General features: G+C 36.6%; 2 protein-coding genes across 2 annotated transcripts in view; one reads left to right on the plus strand and one right to left on the minus strand.

The window, feature by feature from the left end:
• Nucleotides 1-921: 921 nt before the first annotated feature.
• LOC117110389 (DNA-directed RNA polymerase II subunit RPB9-like) lies at nt 922-5962 on the minus strand. Its single transcript, XM_033253088.1, has 5 exons — nt 5788-5962; nt 3910-3964; nt 3658-3731; nt 3405-3531; nt 922-1993 (listed from the first exon to the last, which is right to left on the minus strand). The coding sequence occupies exons 1-5, from the start codon at nt 5868-5870 to the stop codon at nt 1931-1933; spliced, it is 402 nt and encodes a 133-aa protein (XP_033108979.1). The 5' UTR covers nt 5871-5962; the 3' UTR covers nt 922-1930.
• Nucleotides 5963-8068: 2106 nt separating this feature from the next.
• The window catches only part of LOC117110377 (son of sevenless homolog 1-like), a 57028-nt gene continuing 46537 nt past the window's right edge, over nt 8069-18559 (plus strand). The window contains exon 1 of the mRNA XM_033253077.1: nt 8069-9012. Within this exon, the coding sequence (XP_033108968.1) occupies nt 8926-9012 (87 nt within the window). The 5' untranslated portion in view covers nt 8069-8925. The remainder of the gene's footprint in view (nt 9013-18559) is intronic.

The raw sequence follows: 18559 nt of genomic DNA on the forward strand, positions 1-18559 counted from the left end.
GGTAATCAATCTTAAGAGGTATATTGTATAACAAACATTTTTTTGTTGTATCTTTAGTTAAGCTTGTTTTAAATGCATTTAATATAATCTCTTACATTTTTATACCAGTTTCCATTGAATTGATGTTTGGCTTCAATTGCATTAGTTAAGACTTAAATGAATGATTCAAGTCTAAGGCTGGCACTTGTATTCTTGTATGACGCACTTTATCTCTGCCACCCTGGTGTACATTGTATAGAACACATGGTAACTGCAAATGTACTGATTAGTAGCTGAAACTTTGACTTGCAGCAGTGTGTTCCATAGGTGTTTGATTAATAGGGAGCCTTTGATTTGCGAATGACGTACAACGTAATGACATCATGTTAATTTAACTGCGCATGTCTCAACGGTGTGCGTTACATTCTCTCTTGAAATCTGGAATGTTTGTCGGCCGAATCAAAGTTTAGGCCAGAATGAGGACTGTACTGTATGGTCCGTTAGTCTTTGCGTTTCTGACATATCTGCGTACACATCTTTAAAAATTTGAAATTGATTTAAATTTGAAAGCTGCCTATTGCTGGTGAAACACAAAGAAGCTTTGTGTTATGTGCCATATTGTTTTTAAAGTTAATGATGAGGAATAATTGCATAATAGTAAGTATACATTAAACTTTCATGATACAGTAGTGGAATCAATAATTTTACTTTTATAATTTTGCTACAGTGCAGTATTATTTTCTCATTATTTTCTCTGAGATTTTTAGATTATTCAATTGTACAATGTAGTTAAATGTATGTGTTATTAGCTTTTTGCATATAATTAAAAAAAATGGAACTGATATGTCTTGTTGAAAACAAAACATTGTAAAAAACTGCATTTGAATTATGTTGTGAAAATGGATTTTTGTCAGTAGACAAATAAAAATCTTAAAAAGAATATGATTGACATGATTTTATGTATCGTAAAGCTTCTCATAGAAACCCAGTACTCTATTACTGATCCATGCCCTAATAGCAACCTACCCTAAAAGGTCAACCTACTACTCTAATAGTAACCAAGTGGGGTCACGACTGCAATGCCAACAGAAGTATAAGCCTATAAATGACAGTGAATCATCATTTTTCTTTAGATGTGGGTTTTATTTTTTCTCACAATATCTATGTAAAACTTTGGAGCTAAAATTAGTTTATATTTACAAAAACTACCATAAATTTGATATTTTATTGTACTGTAATTTAGTTAATTGAATTGAACGCCAATTTACATATCACATGCTAATTTGCTTATAACCCTCGCCGCAATCTACAGTCATCAAACAAGCATTTATTAAATATTCCAAGGACACATTCTTCTCACGGTGACTGAAATTTCATTTCATCTGCACCAAACCTATGGAACAATCTGCCTCTTAACAGTCGATCAGCTGAAACATTGCATAAACCTAAAACTGAACTAAAAACACATCTTTAATTGTGCTTTTCAATAGTGGAATTTTGGAGTACAGGGAACTAGATTTTGGTGCTATAAAAATATTGGATTGCACGCATTATACTTCAACAACTTTTCAATCAATTGTTTTCGAAATTTCATTTGAGGACATTTCTCTATCAAACGATGACTAGAAAATCCCTTACTATACAATTCAATGTGTATGTTTTAAGTTGTATACCCAGCAATCTTCCTACAGTTATCATTCAATTAAGCCTACAGAATTTGTCGATATTCAGTCATTTATGCTGCTGTTTTTTTAACGGATCATTTTTAATGACGACGAGCTCAGACTGTCACCGACAATCAACAGATAGCATCAGGCCATCTAGCGCTTACAGGGAGCGGAGTTTTGATTCGTTGTACGACAGTCATATGACCCTTGTATGACACAGTGGATGCCCGGCTCAACAACATTGTGTTCAGCAAGAAATATTCAATGCCAACTTTTATATCCTGTCATTCTGTCCATCTATGTTTACAGTCGGGTGCAGTACAAACGTAATAAAGACGCATTCCTTCCTGAAAGTGAAACACAAATTAAATTAGATATCTCCGAAGCAATTATATTTTATAACAAACCATAAGTGTACAATTTTATCTGTTTATTTATTCAGCATTACACAGCAGATATGACAACAAGCGTAATTGTAAACCAAAAATAATGTGCGTCTTGCTGTCCAGCCACTTGCATATGCTTCAGAATGACTTCATATGCTTAGTAATGGTATATAATGTAGTTAGATTTATGTAGTGCTTTATACCAAAGTCTCAAAATGCTTGCGGTGTGGACTAGCTCGTACAATAGCTTGCTTTACCCCAAGGGTCTGTTCATGTCTGAGCTACCCGGTAAACTGGTACCAGCTACTCGCGTCTGTCCACAGCAGGAGCTGTATGACCCATACACCGAGGCAACCCTCTACTTGTCTCGAAAGATGTACTGGATTCATCAAAGTGCAAATGAGCCAAATTGTATAAACTGGGCCTATGGCTTATTGTCTTTATCCGATAAGACTTGTTCCGATAGACAAGCGTGCCTTTTGAACCAGGGTCTCTATTATGGTTGTACGTTGTGGCACCCCTGCCTTAACTGCTTGGCCATTTGACTCACCAATATGGTGGTAGTAATATACTTCAGTGGTAATGGGAGTTCAGTTCAAACGCATAGTTATCCAAAATGTAGAAAAATGCAAAAGTTAACTACAGCACTCTAATGTTTTTTTAGATATTTCACATAAAACTTTTGATCACTGTGTTATTCCAGCTTTAGCCTTCTTAGCAATGCGTAATTCATAGATTTTGCTATCAACAGTAACTACCCGCCTAAACGATGAATCACAAAGAGTTTCTTGTTTCTTATGCTATAGAATCATCAGGACAGAACATAGAGGGAGGTATGCAGGGAAAAAATTGCAAATTTGATATTAGTGATAATAAGCCAATTCGTAGTCAGAACTTTGCATTTCCGTATCCGAGGTCAATCAACATAAACCTTTGTTGAGTGTATGGTGTTTATGTCCTTGATAAGAGCATGTGTTCTAACTATGAGTTGGCTTACATGTTGGAGCCAGCATTTTGAGCTAAGTAGGTTCTTAAAAAGATCGTAAAACTTAAAAAGCAGGGACAGATTTGAAAGAAGAAAAAAAAGAATGAAAGAAAAAGAAAAAATGAGGTTATTTTCGGGCGTCTAGAACACAAACATTTTGCGGGGCATCCCCCGGACCTCCTAGGATAGTGTTATCTCAACTAGTCCCACTTTCGGTCCCCCCTTCGGACACCCCTGGATCCGCCCGGAAAAGTTCCACAGTATGAACGATACAGCGTCTGCTCAAGGACTGCAACTGTTTTCTTGTGCATTTACACAAAATCATGCCCCAAGCATGTGAAAATTGGGGGAGTGGGTGCCAAAGTATAATTTGAGTCTTTAACTTACCTCTCCTCTAGTTGTTTGAGACTGAAAGAACACTGCCTGTCTGTGACCACATTGTGGACAAGGATGGTCTTCTGTCCTTGGCAATGTTGGGTCATCTTTCACCTCTGCTACAATTTGTGTTAATTCACTGTGAAAATACAAGTTTAAAATTGAATACTGTAGTATCAAAATACAAAAAATTGTAGCTGCCATCTTGACATGGGATTATGCTGAAATTAATCCACATAATTATATAACACTTGTTTCAACTTACTCAATTTCATGTGTTATCTTGTTAACATAGACACAAGAGTTATCTGATTCCTGTTGGTAGTCGCAATTCCTACACTGTAAAAGAAAAGGAACAGATGACGAAAATGCAGTCCTTTGTTTATGTCTACAGTATTTAGGAAGTGTAATAATTGTTAATCTTGTCTTATTTTCACATGTTTATGTATCAAGTAGAAACAAATTAATGAATAAATGTATACAAAATGTCTGTTTCAAAATTCTGCTGAATACTTACTGCGTAGAGAAGAATTCTGTGTTCTTTATCTTCTTTTGGATACAACATATTATTACTGCAATATGTAAAAAAGGAAAAGTTTAAAAAAAAAAAATATTTTATTTTCAATTTTGTTACATTACTGTAATTACTTTCAATTACATAGAAGTATATGGTAGCCAAGTGAAATGTCAATCACAGAGTTAAATTTGGATATTGTACAACATAATATACTGCAAAAAACAAAACAAGTTGTTGATAAATCTATTTTATTTTCAATTTCATTACACTAATTACTTTTCAATTACATATAAGGTAGTAAAGTAAAATGTCAACGAGTGAGTTAAAGTCCATTCCAGGAAACTGATTATTATTAAAGTCAGGCTCCGAAGGGAAAAAATTTTTGATATGTTGTAGAACTGATTTTTCTAAGACAGAAAAAAGTAGTTTGATCAAAAACTGAGCAACGGTGAATGAGATACAGATTTTTGAATATTTAAAAACTGGGGGAATAAGGTGTAAAAATGGGCATATCCTATTAATTTGATTGGCTGAAATCAGGTCACGTGAGATTGATTTAAAATGACTAATCCATAGTTATTTGAGTACTAGTCAACGATCGTTGAATATTACTTCATCTCCACAGACGATAGAAATCTCAAATGCAACCTGAGCGAGAAAGATGAATTAGCCTAGCCTAGGCATGGACCTATTAATAAGACCTTATTAATAGGTCCATGGCCTAGGCAACCACCGCGCGTTTGGTACTGAGCCATTTGTACTTTTGAGAGAAGAAGGTTTGGAGTAATTAACTAAATGATAGTGATGTCGAATCAACAAAAAGGCTATAAAATATGCAGTTAACCGTATGGAGTATTTCACCAGATTCAGCGGTGAGGATGAGTCTATTATTAGCTGAATTTGACCAGTTTTATGCTAGCCTTCGAAAGGAAGATGGGTCCTTGTATTTGAAGAGAACATGCAGGCGATCTGGTGAGAAACAGCTAGGTGTTCTATAAAACAAATAATGAATGTTTCCCATTCGTACAATGGGGTAGAATATTTCATGAGATGAAAGACTGGATGTTCTATTCAACTCTGCTACACCGCGTTAAATAGACCGTCCAATCTTTCACCTCATGAAATATTCTACCCCATTGGCAATAATAAATGTTTATGAGTGCAATGCCATTGCACTCGTAAACATTTATTATTTGTATACTACATGTATTGCCCGCCCAATATCTAACTAGCGCACCTCCAAAAAAAAACTCTAATATATAAGACCTCTTGTAGTTGTAGTATCAAAATCAGTGGAACATCCAAAAGCAAATGAAAAAAAAAGATGTGTACTGTCGGCAAATGTGAGGTTTGCTCTTAAAATTAGGATGCATAAGAATATTGCAAAAAATATGACATCCAAAATTTGTTTGCGCATATATTTGTTACCCAAATTGCTGCCATATGATTATGATGAGGCCCACCTGCAGCAGTAGTAGTCTAAGTAGTAGGACCTCCCTGGACCTGGTAGCCTACAGTAGGTAGGCCTAGACTAGTAGTAGGCCTAGGCCTTGGCCTAGCCTAGTAGTACTGTAGTACAAGTAGTAGTAGTTAGTAGGTACGGCTAGGGCCTAGGTCTTGGCCAACTTGGCCTAGACCAACCTTTAAACTTTGTTCTGCTTGTCCCCACCCTCTACTAGGCCTATAAGCTAGATGTCTCGCTTCGAAAAGCAATTTCCAGCTTTCTAGGGCTAGGCCTACACCGACGTGTCCCACTTTTGTCATTCGGGCCCTTGGTTTGGTGTCTTCCAGCAAAAACAAACAAACAGCGCGGCCTCCATGCCTAGCCTGGGCCTAGGATTTTTGTTAAGTTAAATATAAACCAGGTAACAAACTAACCATTCCTGACAAAATTTAATACCAACAAAACCTGGGCCACCGCTCTTCTTATTTTCTTGAAAGTCAGAGCTAAAGATATCCATATTTACTCTTTCACAATTTATCCCGCAATTTACAACACTTCTTTATTACACTCTCAGTGAGAATTCTTTGCTGGGGGAAGACCGCCAGAGCCGTAGAGAAGACCGCTGCAATATAGCGCCACCAAGGACGATAACACTACTTTAATATCTTTACCCGATCTTTGCATTCTTTTTATTTCTTATACTTTCCTGCCTTCATTTCAATATTAATTGTTAATTGCCTTAGCCGGATTGTTTCTATATCTACTTTGATCTACCTTGATACAGTGTAGTACTGTATATCTTTCATTTTTAAAATACGTGGGGTAAACTTCTTTGTATTTTTTTATTTTTATGAACCTAAGATGTCACTGATTAAAGAATCGTCTACGTTCGATAGCATCGATATCTTTTAAACATTTCAACAAATATAAATTACTGCAGACCTTCTCCTCCTAAATTCTACATTACTTCATTTTTTTTTTTATAGTTTTATTCAACTTTAGGCACCGTTTATGACCAATTTGGCAAATAGGGAACTTAATAACTTTAAAGTGTTAATCGATTCACAAGGCAGACATTGAGACTTTAGGGAGTGGCGTTGTTTTAGTCGTGAGAAAAATTCCTGATAACGTGACAGAAATTGAATCAACCCTTTTTCTTCACGGGTTCATAGGCTTAGCAACTCTGTGGAGCCTTGTCGATCTAATAACTCGACATGAAGATTATCGTGTATGTGGTGAAAGGATTGGTAATCGGGGGCCGCGACGTAAACGCTCCTCCTTTCGCGTGACCCCGAATCAATCCTGTGATTGAAAGACACGGGCATCTTAACTATTTGTTATGAATCTATAATTTTACGTTGATATCTGATTCAAATTCTAAATTTTAGAGGTGTTTTCCGGATTCACTATGTTGACTATGTCTTCGTTGTCTATACGTTCCTAATCTAGTAAATAAAAATTTTATATAATGATAGATAAAATAAAAATAAATCACAATTTTTTTCTTCATATAGGTCCATGCCTCGCCTTCGTGATCTGCAACTGTCATACATTAAAAAATGCTATTTTATCTCTTATTGTGGTAAACAAATGTCGTCGAACAAAAAACACTATTCTATATGGGAATGACACAACATAGATCAGCTATCAAAATCTCCAAGCTTGATCAACTGAGAGCCGATCATTTAATTCAGCTGCTACTCAATTCCAAATATCAGTTTGCCATAGATCATAATGCCACTTGATTGGCGCAAGGATAATTAAAACCTCCGGGAACTTTTACTTAGAACCACCACACCTTTCACGAACGTCGGAGAACGTCCTTCCACATGTACATTTTATACACATCTAGATGTGTATAAGAGACAGGTAAAGAGCACTTTTACTTTTTAATACCGGTACTTGTTTAAATGTAATGCTTTCCTTCTTTGAGTACAAATACTCTAGTATAATGTAAAGAAATAAACTATATACACATTAAGAGTTAAAATATATATATACGAGTAAAATATACATAAACAAAAATAAAATGAACAGTGTGAAGATAATACCAACGTAACAGAAGCATCCCATGTATGCTTAGTTACTATACTAAATATTTTTTATAATTTATTTTACTTAAAATATTCTGATTTTCGATAAGAGCTGCCTACGGTTCAGCTTTATGAATCAGTAAATCCTGAGTAGCCATTATCAACGCTTGATAAAGTGAACATTCTGAGAAAGTATCTGAGACGGTCACTCACGGTTACAATTACTTGAATTGTACTCTGCCAGCAGGAAGTTTTCTTGTGGGCAACAGTGTCACAAATAATCTGTGTTGAGAATATAAACCTTAAAAATATAATTTAATGTTTGATTTGAAGTGAAAACTATATAGAAATAGAATGTTTTCTCCCAGGTACTTTCAGACATCATAAATACTACCGTATTTGTTTATCAATTGCACTTAAAAAAGAGACACGTTTTAAATTGATAAGCAATTTCATAGTAATATCTGTAAATTAACGAATGCTAAAGTGTGTCTCATTGGAAGACGATGATATTCTTGAAGCTTTTAAATGAACAATTCAATGTTTTTAAATTATGAGAGCTTTTTTCGGGATTTAAATACATTAAAACATAACTGCCTGATTACAGTTTAGTATATAAAAATAAAAAACCCCCGAGTATGATACGCCCTCTTCCCAGTTGCATCATGGGATGGTACTTTACTCCATCTTGCTTCCTTAATTTCTGTATGTACGCAGTTTGAGAGAGTAGGCCTGTGGAATTTAAATACATTATTGCAATATTCTGGCACAGATATGTATCTTGACACTTAAATGTTAGATTTTCTGGTGTTGTCTAAACCTATTGAATCGTTTTCATAGAGTTGTATGGTGATCACATTCCTATATTATATAAATCTTTTGATCTCGCTACGATACGAAGAACCTGCCAGGCTCCACTCATCTGGGTGGTGGTGGTGGTGTGCACAGAGATAGGAAGGGCTGAGTCTTTGGCTTGCGGTGTTTCATTTTTGCGATACATAATATAGGCTAGGCCTATGGGCTCAACATTCAATCAGAAGATATTAAAGAAAATATATAAAGTGATATTGCATAGGCTAAACCAATTTGGGTAGGCCTATTATCATGTAAACTTCGGAGATACCCTTGTTCCGAACAATCCTAGACGTAGGGTAGACAGAGAGGCTAACTTGATTCGGAAAACAAGTTGTATTCTATTCTTTATTCCTCCCCAGCCCAACCAAGAGGCTGCCAACCAGGCATTTGCAGTAAAAATTGAATTGAAAGACATTTTGTATAGTTATAATATATGGTGAAGTGTTCATAAGGGAAAGTTATAATTACAGTGCAAAAGGTAATTGTTGGTGCATAATTACAATTTTTGCTAATAAATACATACTGAAATTGAAAGGTTGGATCACTGTCAAATGTGTTGGAGGCTAGGCCTACAGCCTGCAGTTGAAGAACTTAATGAACTCGAAAAAATGATGGTTGTCTAAGGAAGAATACCTTGCAATTTTGAGCATTGCATTGTTCTAGGATTATACACGACATGTCATAATGGCCTCCGCAGCTGAGCCTGAAAGTGAAAATCATACACAGGCTCCAAGCAAATGGAACGGACAATTTCTGGAAGGCCTGAAAAAGGTGAGTAATATTTTTCACTCTATAAAAGTTTATTCCATATTGGTATGGTAGTTTATCGACAATAGATAAATTATTATTGTTGCCATTATTATTATAACCTAGGCCCTATGCTGCATTCATAATCATCAATTCAAATGTTAATTATTGAGTGTGCATTTTGTATTGCTTACATGCACTGGTAAACTTCAGAATATGCAACTATCTGTGCCACCCCAAGACTGTAAAATAAGGCCTACACAGGGTATAACTATATATCCTCTGTGCAAAAATTAGGCCTAGAAGAAATCTGTATGCGCATAATAAGGGCCATTGTCCAATTTTTTCCCGATAAATAGGTTGTGGCCTATCTCTCAATATGTAGAATGATTCTGCACACCTATTTTCCCAGCAATTTTATACGCAGATATTGAGCTACTTTTTGATTTATCCCCCACGCCATTAAAACTAGTAGGCCTATAAAACGTACAGTACAGTACAACACATCACATTCTGTTTAGTATGACAACGGCCTAAGTGTACAGTACCTTTTCACTTGGCAATGGTAGAATGTGGCATTTATTGGGCATGCATGACTTTGCCGCACAGCAGTACAACATACTTTGCAGAGAGTGAACGTTTAGAAATACTGTATGAATTTGATTTTTCAAATGCTTTGGCTTCTGAACTGAAAGGCAAACTACAAAAAATATTGAATGGTTACAATCATAGGCTTTCAAATTTCTTGCACATATGTAGTGTATAGTGACGGGGCATAAGCTCTCATATTTCCCTCTCCTGGCAGAAGTACAGGGGCAGGGCATAAAGCTCTCCTATTTCCCTGTCCTGGTACAAATAGAGGGGTGGGGCATAAGTTCTATTTTCCTGACCTGGCAGAAGTAGAGGGCGGGGCATAAGCTTTCCTATTTCCTTGTCCTGGCAGAAATAGAGGGGCGGGGCATAAGTTCTCCTATTTCCCTGTCTTAGCGAAAGCACGAGTGATTCCATTCTAGTGTCGCGTCGTTGTGGAAATCGAATGCGCCCTATTATTGGGCACATCACAGAATGGTAATTATGTTGCTTGGTGCATTTACCATGCCACACAATGTAAACATAAAATCATTCATACTATGACTGATTTTATGAATCATAGGGAAGCTTAAAAATCATTTTGGATTGAAGATCAATTGAATACAGACCAATTTGGCATCCATCAAATCTGTGACTTTGCGTTACATCATTTTAGGTGGTGTTGACAGTTTTTACTATTATTACCCTTCATCCCCACATGTCATGCACATTTCTGTAACCGCTGGATATCCCTGTATAGTGTGGAATTATTAATGAAGATTGTCGATAAACTATACTAGTGAAACAAGCTCATTTCACTTTTTTTTTAAAGCTATTAAAACACGATGATTCAATTTAAGGAAAATTGTCGATAAACTACACTAAAGCATACTAGTGAAACAAGCTCATTTCAATTTTTTTTTTAAAGCTATTAAAACATGATGATTCAAAAATATATTTGATGATTAAAATACATACTACTATATGGTATTGTAGCCAAATTATAATTAAACACCTACAGTATTAACGAACGTCAAACCTCCGTGGTTCAGTTTCTTGAGCTGTACAAAAATACATGCAAACCAATTTAGGGATTCCCCAACTGCGTTGATTTGCTGTGGATTCGATCATGTGTTGTTCAATACTGTAATGGCTTTTAAAAGAGTAGAAATTCCTTTGTTTTTGCAAATATTTGGTCAAGCTATTAATGTATTTTAACATTTAACATACTAGTTTGGGAAGATTTGATTTTTGTTTACGGCTACTTCATGGTGGTATGTTAAAAAGTTTATCGTGCTAACAAAAGGGCTTCGTTTAATCAGTTCCGTGGTGAGCTTCGAGCATGCGGCAAACACTCGGCATTGCCAAATGCTGACGCTGATTTCCAGGGCTATGAATTGATGCTTTAAAAGTAATTGAGAAATTTTTTAGACTTCATTGACACGTCTGATTTGTTTGAGTTTAAACGCAGATGCAGTAGGATCTGCGTCATGGACAGTAGCACTTCAATCAAAAATCAATCAATCAATTTAAAGTCCGTAATTAATCCATGCTAGCATGGGTTGGACTGTTCACCATGATAGCTTTCATCCAGTCATTTCTATTCTGTGCAGTTGCACGGCTTATCCTTAGCTTATGGAGATCACTAGCCACAACTTGCTCCCAAGTCTTCCTAGGCATTCCTCTCCCTTTGGACCCCTCAATTTCCATCACCCTGCACTTCTTGACCTAGTTGTCGTCATTCATTCTTTCAACATGCCCATACCATCTCAGGCGGCTGTGTTGTATAGCATCGCTTATAGAATTACAGTTAGCCTTGTAGAATATTGAAACATGTTTAATATTCTCATGACGTCCTAAAGACTGTCCCTGACGATAAATCGTGCCGGCCTCAGTTGTATGGTGCATACTGTACATAACCTCATTTAAGCCGTTTCATGAAGATCAGAGTGCTCAAAGTGTAGACTACAGTGGCTCATTCAGTAACTTCTTCCCTGATGGTAAGGGTCCCTTTGTGTCTGAGCTTGCTGGTAAGCCAGTAGCAGCTTCTCCTGTCTGTCCACAACAGGGGCTGTATGGACCGGTACACTGGGATAACCCCGTACTCATTTCGAAAGATGTACTGGGTTCTTTATAGTGCACATGAACCAATTGTGTACACTGGGCCTATGCTAATAGTCCTTATCCAAGCAGGATAAGGAAGCTATAAGCCTTTACAGTACTTGAGCGTGGTATATAATTGAGTATAACAATTAAACATCAGAAAGTAATCTTTATTGTGAGAGCCAGCTCAGACGTAAGACTTCCCTGTCTAGGTTGAATTGGCTTTCTATAATAGGCAACAACAACAACAGACAAACAACAATGCTCATCACAGGAGGATCTGTTAATGTTTTTGTTACTGTTTTATTTAATTGAAAATTGAGATCACTTTTAGCATCTCTTTGTTTAAAAGATGTAAAGGATATACAATCCAAACACAGCACTTTATAGTACAGTCTACATTCTCCCTTTCTCTGTAATTAGCTGAACTTTCAATAACAATATAATTCATGAAATATTAATATAAAACGTAAAATGTTTTTTGTCCCCTCGTAATTTGTCACTACTGTACTTTATTTAAGAAGGAACCCTACGCCGTAAACATAGTACCGCTTGACAATCATGCCTTTGTGAATATTTTGGCAGTTTGCCAATCTGGCAGAAATATAGTGTAATGTCCTACTTTTGAATTAATTAATGGCCTATATTTTTTTCAATTATAATAGGTTCATTGAAAAATAATAATCTTGCACTACTACCAATTCAGTGATGCATAAACAAACAAGCACAGAATTTAAGATGAGTTTAATGTGAATTTTGATGGGAACCGACAGACTGACTGACATAGCAAAGTATAGAGATGCAACGGTAGTGAGTGCATCTAAAAAAGTTTTATGATTTAATAACTGAATAAAAAATTTACAAATTTTTCGCAAGGGTTGACCCATGCAAGGGTGGTTGAAGAGGGTGTGTTCTTCAAAATCTTATACCGTCATGTTGTTTGTACCTTCATCTCTGTTCGTACCATTCATATCTGCTTGATATTGATTTACGAGGAATAAGCTTGAGCCTGAAAGCTGTGAGATGAACTTTTTGTAAGTACAGTAGGCGTAATCAACAAATGAATGAATAGAGCAGGTAACCAGGACAAAACAGATCGCTGTAGACACCAGCATATTGATAGCAGTGGGATAGGTACAGTAGCCACAATCCCGACACCAATAGGTCACCCTTGGAGAAAGTCTGAGATCCAATTATTAAGACAAAAGGGGAGGGGGGAGAGACCAAAAGAGGGAAGTTTAGCAATCAGGTCTTAATGCCAAACACGGTCGGAAGCCTTGGAAATAAATGTCAAGTGATATGACTCGGCTTTCACCAAATCGTTCAAGTGCAGGGGACCAAAGGTGGGTAACACAGGAAAGCAGATCGCCAGTAGATCTTGCATGATGAAAACCATAATTGGTATATCAGAAAAATGTTAATGAGATTCAAGGAAGGAAAAGGGGAGTTGCAAATAATGGATTCGAAAACTAAAGAAAGTACGAAAATGAGGGTGATTGGTTGGTAATTTTAGGGGAGGGATTTGTTACCTTTTTTTGAAGCACTCTGCAGATTAGCCAAAGGAAAACAATTCTTAAATATTCTATTGAATTCAGAATATATATTTCCTCTGAAGGACAGTAAAGTTGTGATTATGGTATGTACAGAAGTTTACAGTGACTTCTCCCAATTACATACCCCTCCATCTGAACACACTACTATAGTAAGATTTTAAGTACAACAGTTTTTACCTGTTCTTTCCCAACTTTTCTTGCAAATTCTTAAGTTGAGAATTCAAAAAAAAAATGTGTTTATGATTCAATAACTTTAAAAGCACCATTCACATCTGTTCTGTGCTTGCATTTCAACTTTCTGAAATGTCATGTCAGTGCCCATAGTTACAGTATTTGGTCCTTCCATTTTGTTTGTGGCTTCTTGGTGAACTGAAATCATGCCAGTAGCTTGCTGTGGTAGTCTGTACTTTGCCAACTAACTGGTACTGTAATTGTGATAAGGAGTCTATCTGATTTCTTCATTTTTAATTTTATCTAATAAGGTAACTCTCAGGATCGCCCGTAGCCATCTCATCTCGAAGACTTCAAGCTTTCGCCGTTTTTACTTCCGCAGTGTCCATAATGTAGATACTGTAGTGATGGGAGTTGGGACTGGTGTTCAGATTTTGAGTGACCTTGTGATGTGATTGGACCAGATAGTCGTCTTTAGTCTACCAATATCCCAGGCTATGTTCTGGTTTGACACTTGACGTCTTCGGCTATTGATGGTATACCAAGTAATATAAACTGTTGTCTTTATCAATAGGAATTTGGTTTAAAAGGGTGTTATCTTTTGGGTCGTCAGTCATAATCTTGCATTTAGTAAGGTTGTTTTTATTCTCCATTTGCTGGGCTTTCTCCAGCTCGTCCATGGATATTTAAAGCTTCTCAAAGATGAGTTCCATAAGGGTTGTGTTGTCGGCATCTGATAGGTATTATTTATGCACATACCACCCATTTGTATTCCTGAGCCTAGCTTTGGGATCCTTCATTACAAACTCTAGGAACAGGTTGAGAAGAGAAGCATGACGTTATAGGAAGAAGAAAGAAGCATGGCGTTATAGAATGCATCCCTGCTGTACACACACTAAAACTTCACAGCATGCAGTGAACTTACTATTTACCACCATGGTGCATTTGGTTTGTTCATACATCCTCTCAATGACGGCAACAAGTGGTAGCTGGATTAACTTAATAATTTTCACTTTTGGGTGGTCAATTTTGTCCTATTTTGAATTTGGTACTCAGAGTGATACCCTGAACAAGAAAAAATTAAAAACGCTTCTATTGCAAGTTTCCGGGGTCAAACCTAATTTTTACCGGACAATGCAGTATGTCTACTGTTAGTTTTGGCCGCTGCTTTCTACCCAGTACTTAGATTCTTAATAAGGAATGGAGTCCGGATGATATCATCAAATGTAGAAAATCATGAGGCTATCAGTATGCACCTGGAGACATTACTTCAGGTATTCATAGGTTACGTTCAGACTTGGATATAAGCCAGGCTTGAGTTAAGCCCGGCTTAACTTTGCCGGGTGTTCAGACTAGCAGGATTAGCTAGGAGGTGCAAGCATTTGCATAATAACGAACCATGACCAGGAAACGTGTTTCAAAACATTGCTCGCGAAACGTATGCTCGCTCACAGCGTACGTAATTGAATGCAGATTGGTCATAGTCAATGCAAGACCCCCCCCCCCAAACGATTAAAGCCTGACTTAGGAAAGTTAAACACGGTGGCATGCCAGGCCTAGTTACTATAGGAACACAGCCTGGCTTGAGATAAGCCACCTAGTTCAGACTGGCAGGTGGATAAACCCGGTGAGTTTAGCCGGGTTTATCCATCTAGTCTGAACTAGGCCATAGACTACTGTAGAACTGTGTTTTGCAAACTTTTAGACTGATATAGAACCACTTACTCTATGAGTTTAGAAATACTCTTATATTGTAGACAGGTATATAGGCAAAAAAGAACTCCAAAATGTACTATGGTATCTATACCAGTGACTCATTATTGGTGACTCAAAAGCTACCCAGTTTTTCAATGATGCAATTATTTGGATCTGTGCCAGAAATTGTCCAAAAAGTCTGGTGTGACACAGAATGAGTAAGAGTCAGTAAAGAATAATCTAGAGTATAGCACTATATAATGATGAATCACTTTTTTCCCATAGGTCAATTTATATTCTGTTTGGTTTTTAACTCCTAACCAAAAAAGGATGTTGGTTCTTGTGTGATTATGCTTTTGTTTTTGTTTTTTTTTTGGTTTTTTTTAAATAATAGAGTACAAGTTGTTGACATCCATATATACAGCTGTTCCCACCTCAAAGTAGTTGCAATCTGACAGGTGAATTCAATCCATCCTATAAAGTTGTACATATTTCAGTATGTATTTTTAATCAACAACTGTCTGGTAGTGTAAAAATTAAATTTTAACAGTTGGCGGAATGTCAAGATAATCGAGGTATGCACTGCATACAATACCCAGTATCTAGTTCTCAAAGGAAATGTTTTAACTGTGTATTTTCTCGGTTTTATTTAGCATTATTTGAGCTATCCTTAATGTATACATATAAACCTTAATTAGGCCTATCGCATCGCACAGTGTATCTCAGTTGCTAAGAATTTACGCTTGGTTGGTTTTCATTGCTGACCAATCATATTTTAGCTAGATGATTCAGAAAAGCAATTCGCCGCAGCATGCTTGAAAATGCTAAAAGTCCTTGTCAGTCAAATACTAGAGGGCGTTAGTAGCAAATTTTATACTTATAATGGCTTGGATGCACTGCTTCCTGGGGGTTTGTACTGTATGCATGCACCTCTTCTCGATATTTTTTCTGTTGTATCTGATGTTGGTTTGTGTACTTGCATCCTTCTAAAACTGTAATTTAAGTACCGATTAATTTGTATAAATGAAGTCTTAACCATCTCTCCAAAATTCCTGTTGACACTGACTTGCAAATGGAATCTGATAAACTGTTAACTAACCTTTGGAGCTGCTACTTGGCAAGAATAGCATTTTTAATTCAGACATAGAGGGCAGAATTTGTTAAGATCTGATCTGTACACATTATTGTCATAAAGATGAAACACAGCATGGTTTCATTACAAGAATTGTGCCACTTATTGGAACATACTGTATATTGTTAAAAATCCATTTAATGTTTTGTTTTCATACAAGTGGATACAATCCTGTTTGCTGGTCCAAAATCTACAACAGTAAATAAAAGCTCAATAAAATGTGTTATAATGTTTATTTACAGATGATTCATTGATTCTATATACTCTATTATATTCAGTCAATATTGGATATTAACTTCAATGAACAATACAGCCCCAGGTCTCTGTCATAGAAACCTGGAAATAATGGAGTTCAGACCTGGAAAATTATGCAAAATACCATTTAATCCTATCACAAAAAGTACTATCATGAACCAGAGGTACTTTTCAATTGAAGGCATGCTGCGTTTATTATGGCTGAAATACAAGTTACAATAGTGGACCACTAATCAGCAAGGTTAATATTTTATTAGCACTATAGAGGGCAGTATACATGCTATTTTACTACAGGGAAAGATGGATTCCAGCAGACGCTGTAGGCAACTATAATTTCATAGAAATGGGAGCTATTATTAATTTTAAGAAAGTTAAATCTCCCGGAAGTGGTATCTTCAAACTTGGAACCCCTGAATTTTGATGGGTTTTTTCCCAGCCTGTCATGACACATGGTATACCCCTTTAACCCCTTTTAATACACAACCCAGGATTTTACAAATACTCTTGCTAGAAACTCCAGAGTTGTGGTTAGTGTAAACTGCAAAAAATACCAACCCGGTTGCCAAACATCCTAGGTTCGATGTGCGGGACACATTCAGCATTGGACAACCTGGGTACATCCCGGAGTCGCCAGTGTAAACAACACTGAATTTGATTCCAGGGTTAGGTCTTATCTGGCACCTACCGCAGCCGTGGTCAGCTATGCCTATTTTTGCTAGCAATGGGCTAGGCCAAGGCACTTTTTAAATTAAACCTTCTGTGCTCCCGTATAGACTTTATACCAAAACTGCTGATTTAATTCGCATAATTTAAACAAAATCTGCTTCGTCACGACGAGGAACTCGAGCGAAGTGATGATCACCATCGCAACAAAAATTGAGGGCGGTATTTAAACCTGCATTTCATTGCCGGTGTAAAATGGGAGCAACTCTGGATCAACCCAGTCTTTTTAGTTCAATGTAAATGGAAATGCATCCGGCATTATTATGGAATTAACACGGGCTTATTTTCACCTTGGCAGTGTAAAAAGTGTATTAGCTTCACTGTGTACTTAGCTCTGGTTTGTTTGCCCTATTAATAGCATGCATACGCTGTACTGTACTCAAAACTGAATTGTCCAATTACCACCAAGCAACTATATACTACGAGTTCTTGTGCGAAAGTCTAATCGCAACATCGTGAGTACCAGTATAGCTTGTCTTATATAGGCTAATGGGCCAGAGAAAGTATAGTCAGAGTTAGGTTATTGAAAGCAGCTAAAGCTCTCTTGGCAAAACTGGTGGTAGACCAACAATTTTAGTGGATGGGTCACCCCTCCTGTAGGCCCACCAATAATTTGTCAAAATAATTGTTTGAATAATAATTTTGACAAAACAACAGGCCGACTTCGGGCAAGGTATGGATTCAGGTGCTATCCCTTTGTCTGTGTGAGCTCAGGGTATAATTTCAACAACTGAATGCAGCCAGTAATGTCTTAATATAATAGGCTAAAATCCAGAGGTGGGTGGACCCTCTGTCTGTGAAAGTCCCTCCCTGCGCCCCGTCTATTTTGAATTCCTTGATCCGCCACTGAAATCCTTACCAAGCCACTTGGCTCATCATACTGTAGGGCTGGAGCTCATACCCAGTTTTTGATACGGATGAGAATTTTATGTTCTTAATGGGATGCCAGTCCATCGCAAGTCGCTGTCATCGCAAGTTACCTCAACAGTAACATGCTAGTACCCATAAAATTTTATGTTTGTCCTATTATCACACACGCCACCACAAAAAATTATAATTTCAGAAAAAAATAATTTCATCTTTAATTTTATTATGCCCGCATGTAGTCCAAGATATATTTCTTCCTAATTATATAGATTTAAAGCATGTACCATCACATTACTACATTGTTAACATTCAACAATAAAATTTTATTAAAATGTATTTTCTCCTCCATCTGGATGTTTTTATAAAACCCTTTGCTATTTAATAAGAAGACAATTTTTTTCCCCCTCTCCTGATGATCTTTAAAAAAATAAAATGCGAAACAAGGTAAAAAAAATTATTGCCTTAAAATTGGTAAATAGGGACCCCTATTTTTTGACCCGAT

Source organism: Anneissia japonica, unplaced genomic scaffold (assembly GCF_011630105.1).
Source record: "Anneissia japonica isolate Jap-2015-1 unplaced genomic scaffold, ASM1163010v1 scaffold1511_len2985839_cov193, whole genome shotgun sequence".
NCBI lineage: Eukaryota > Metazoa > Echinodermata > Crinoidea > Comatulida > Comatulidae > Anneissia > Anneissia japonica.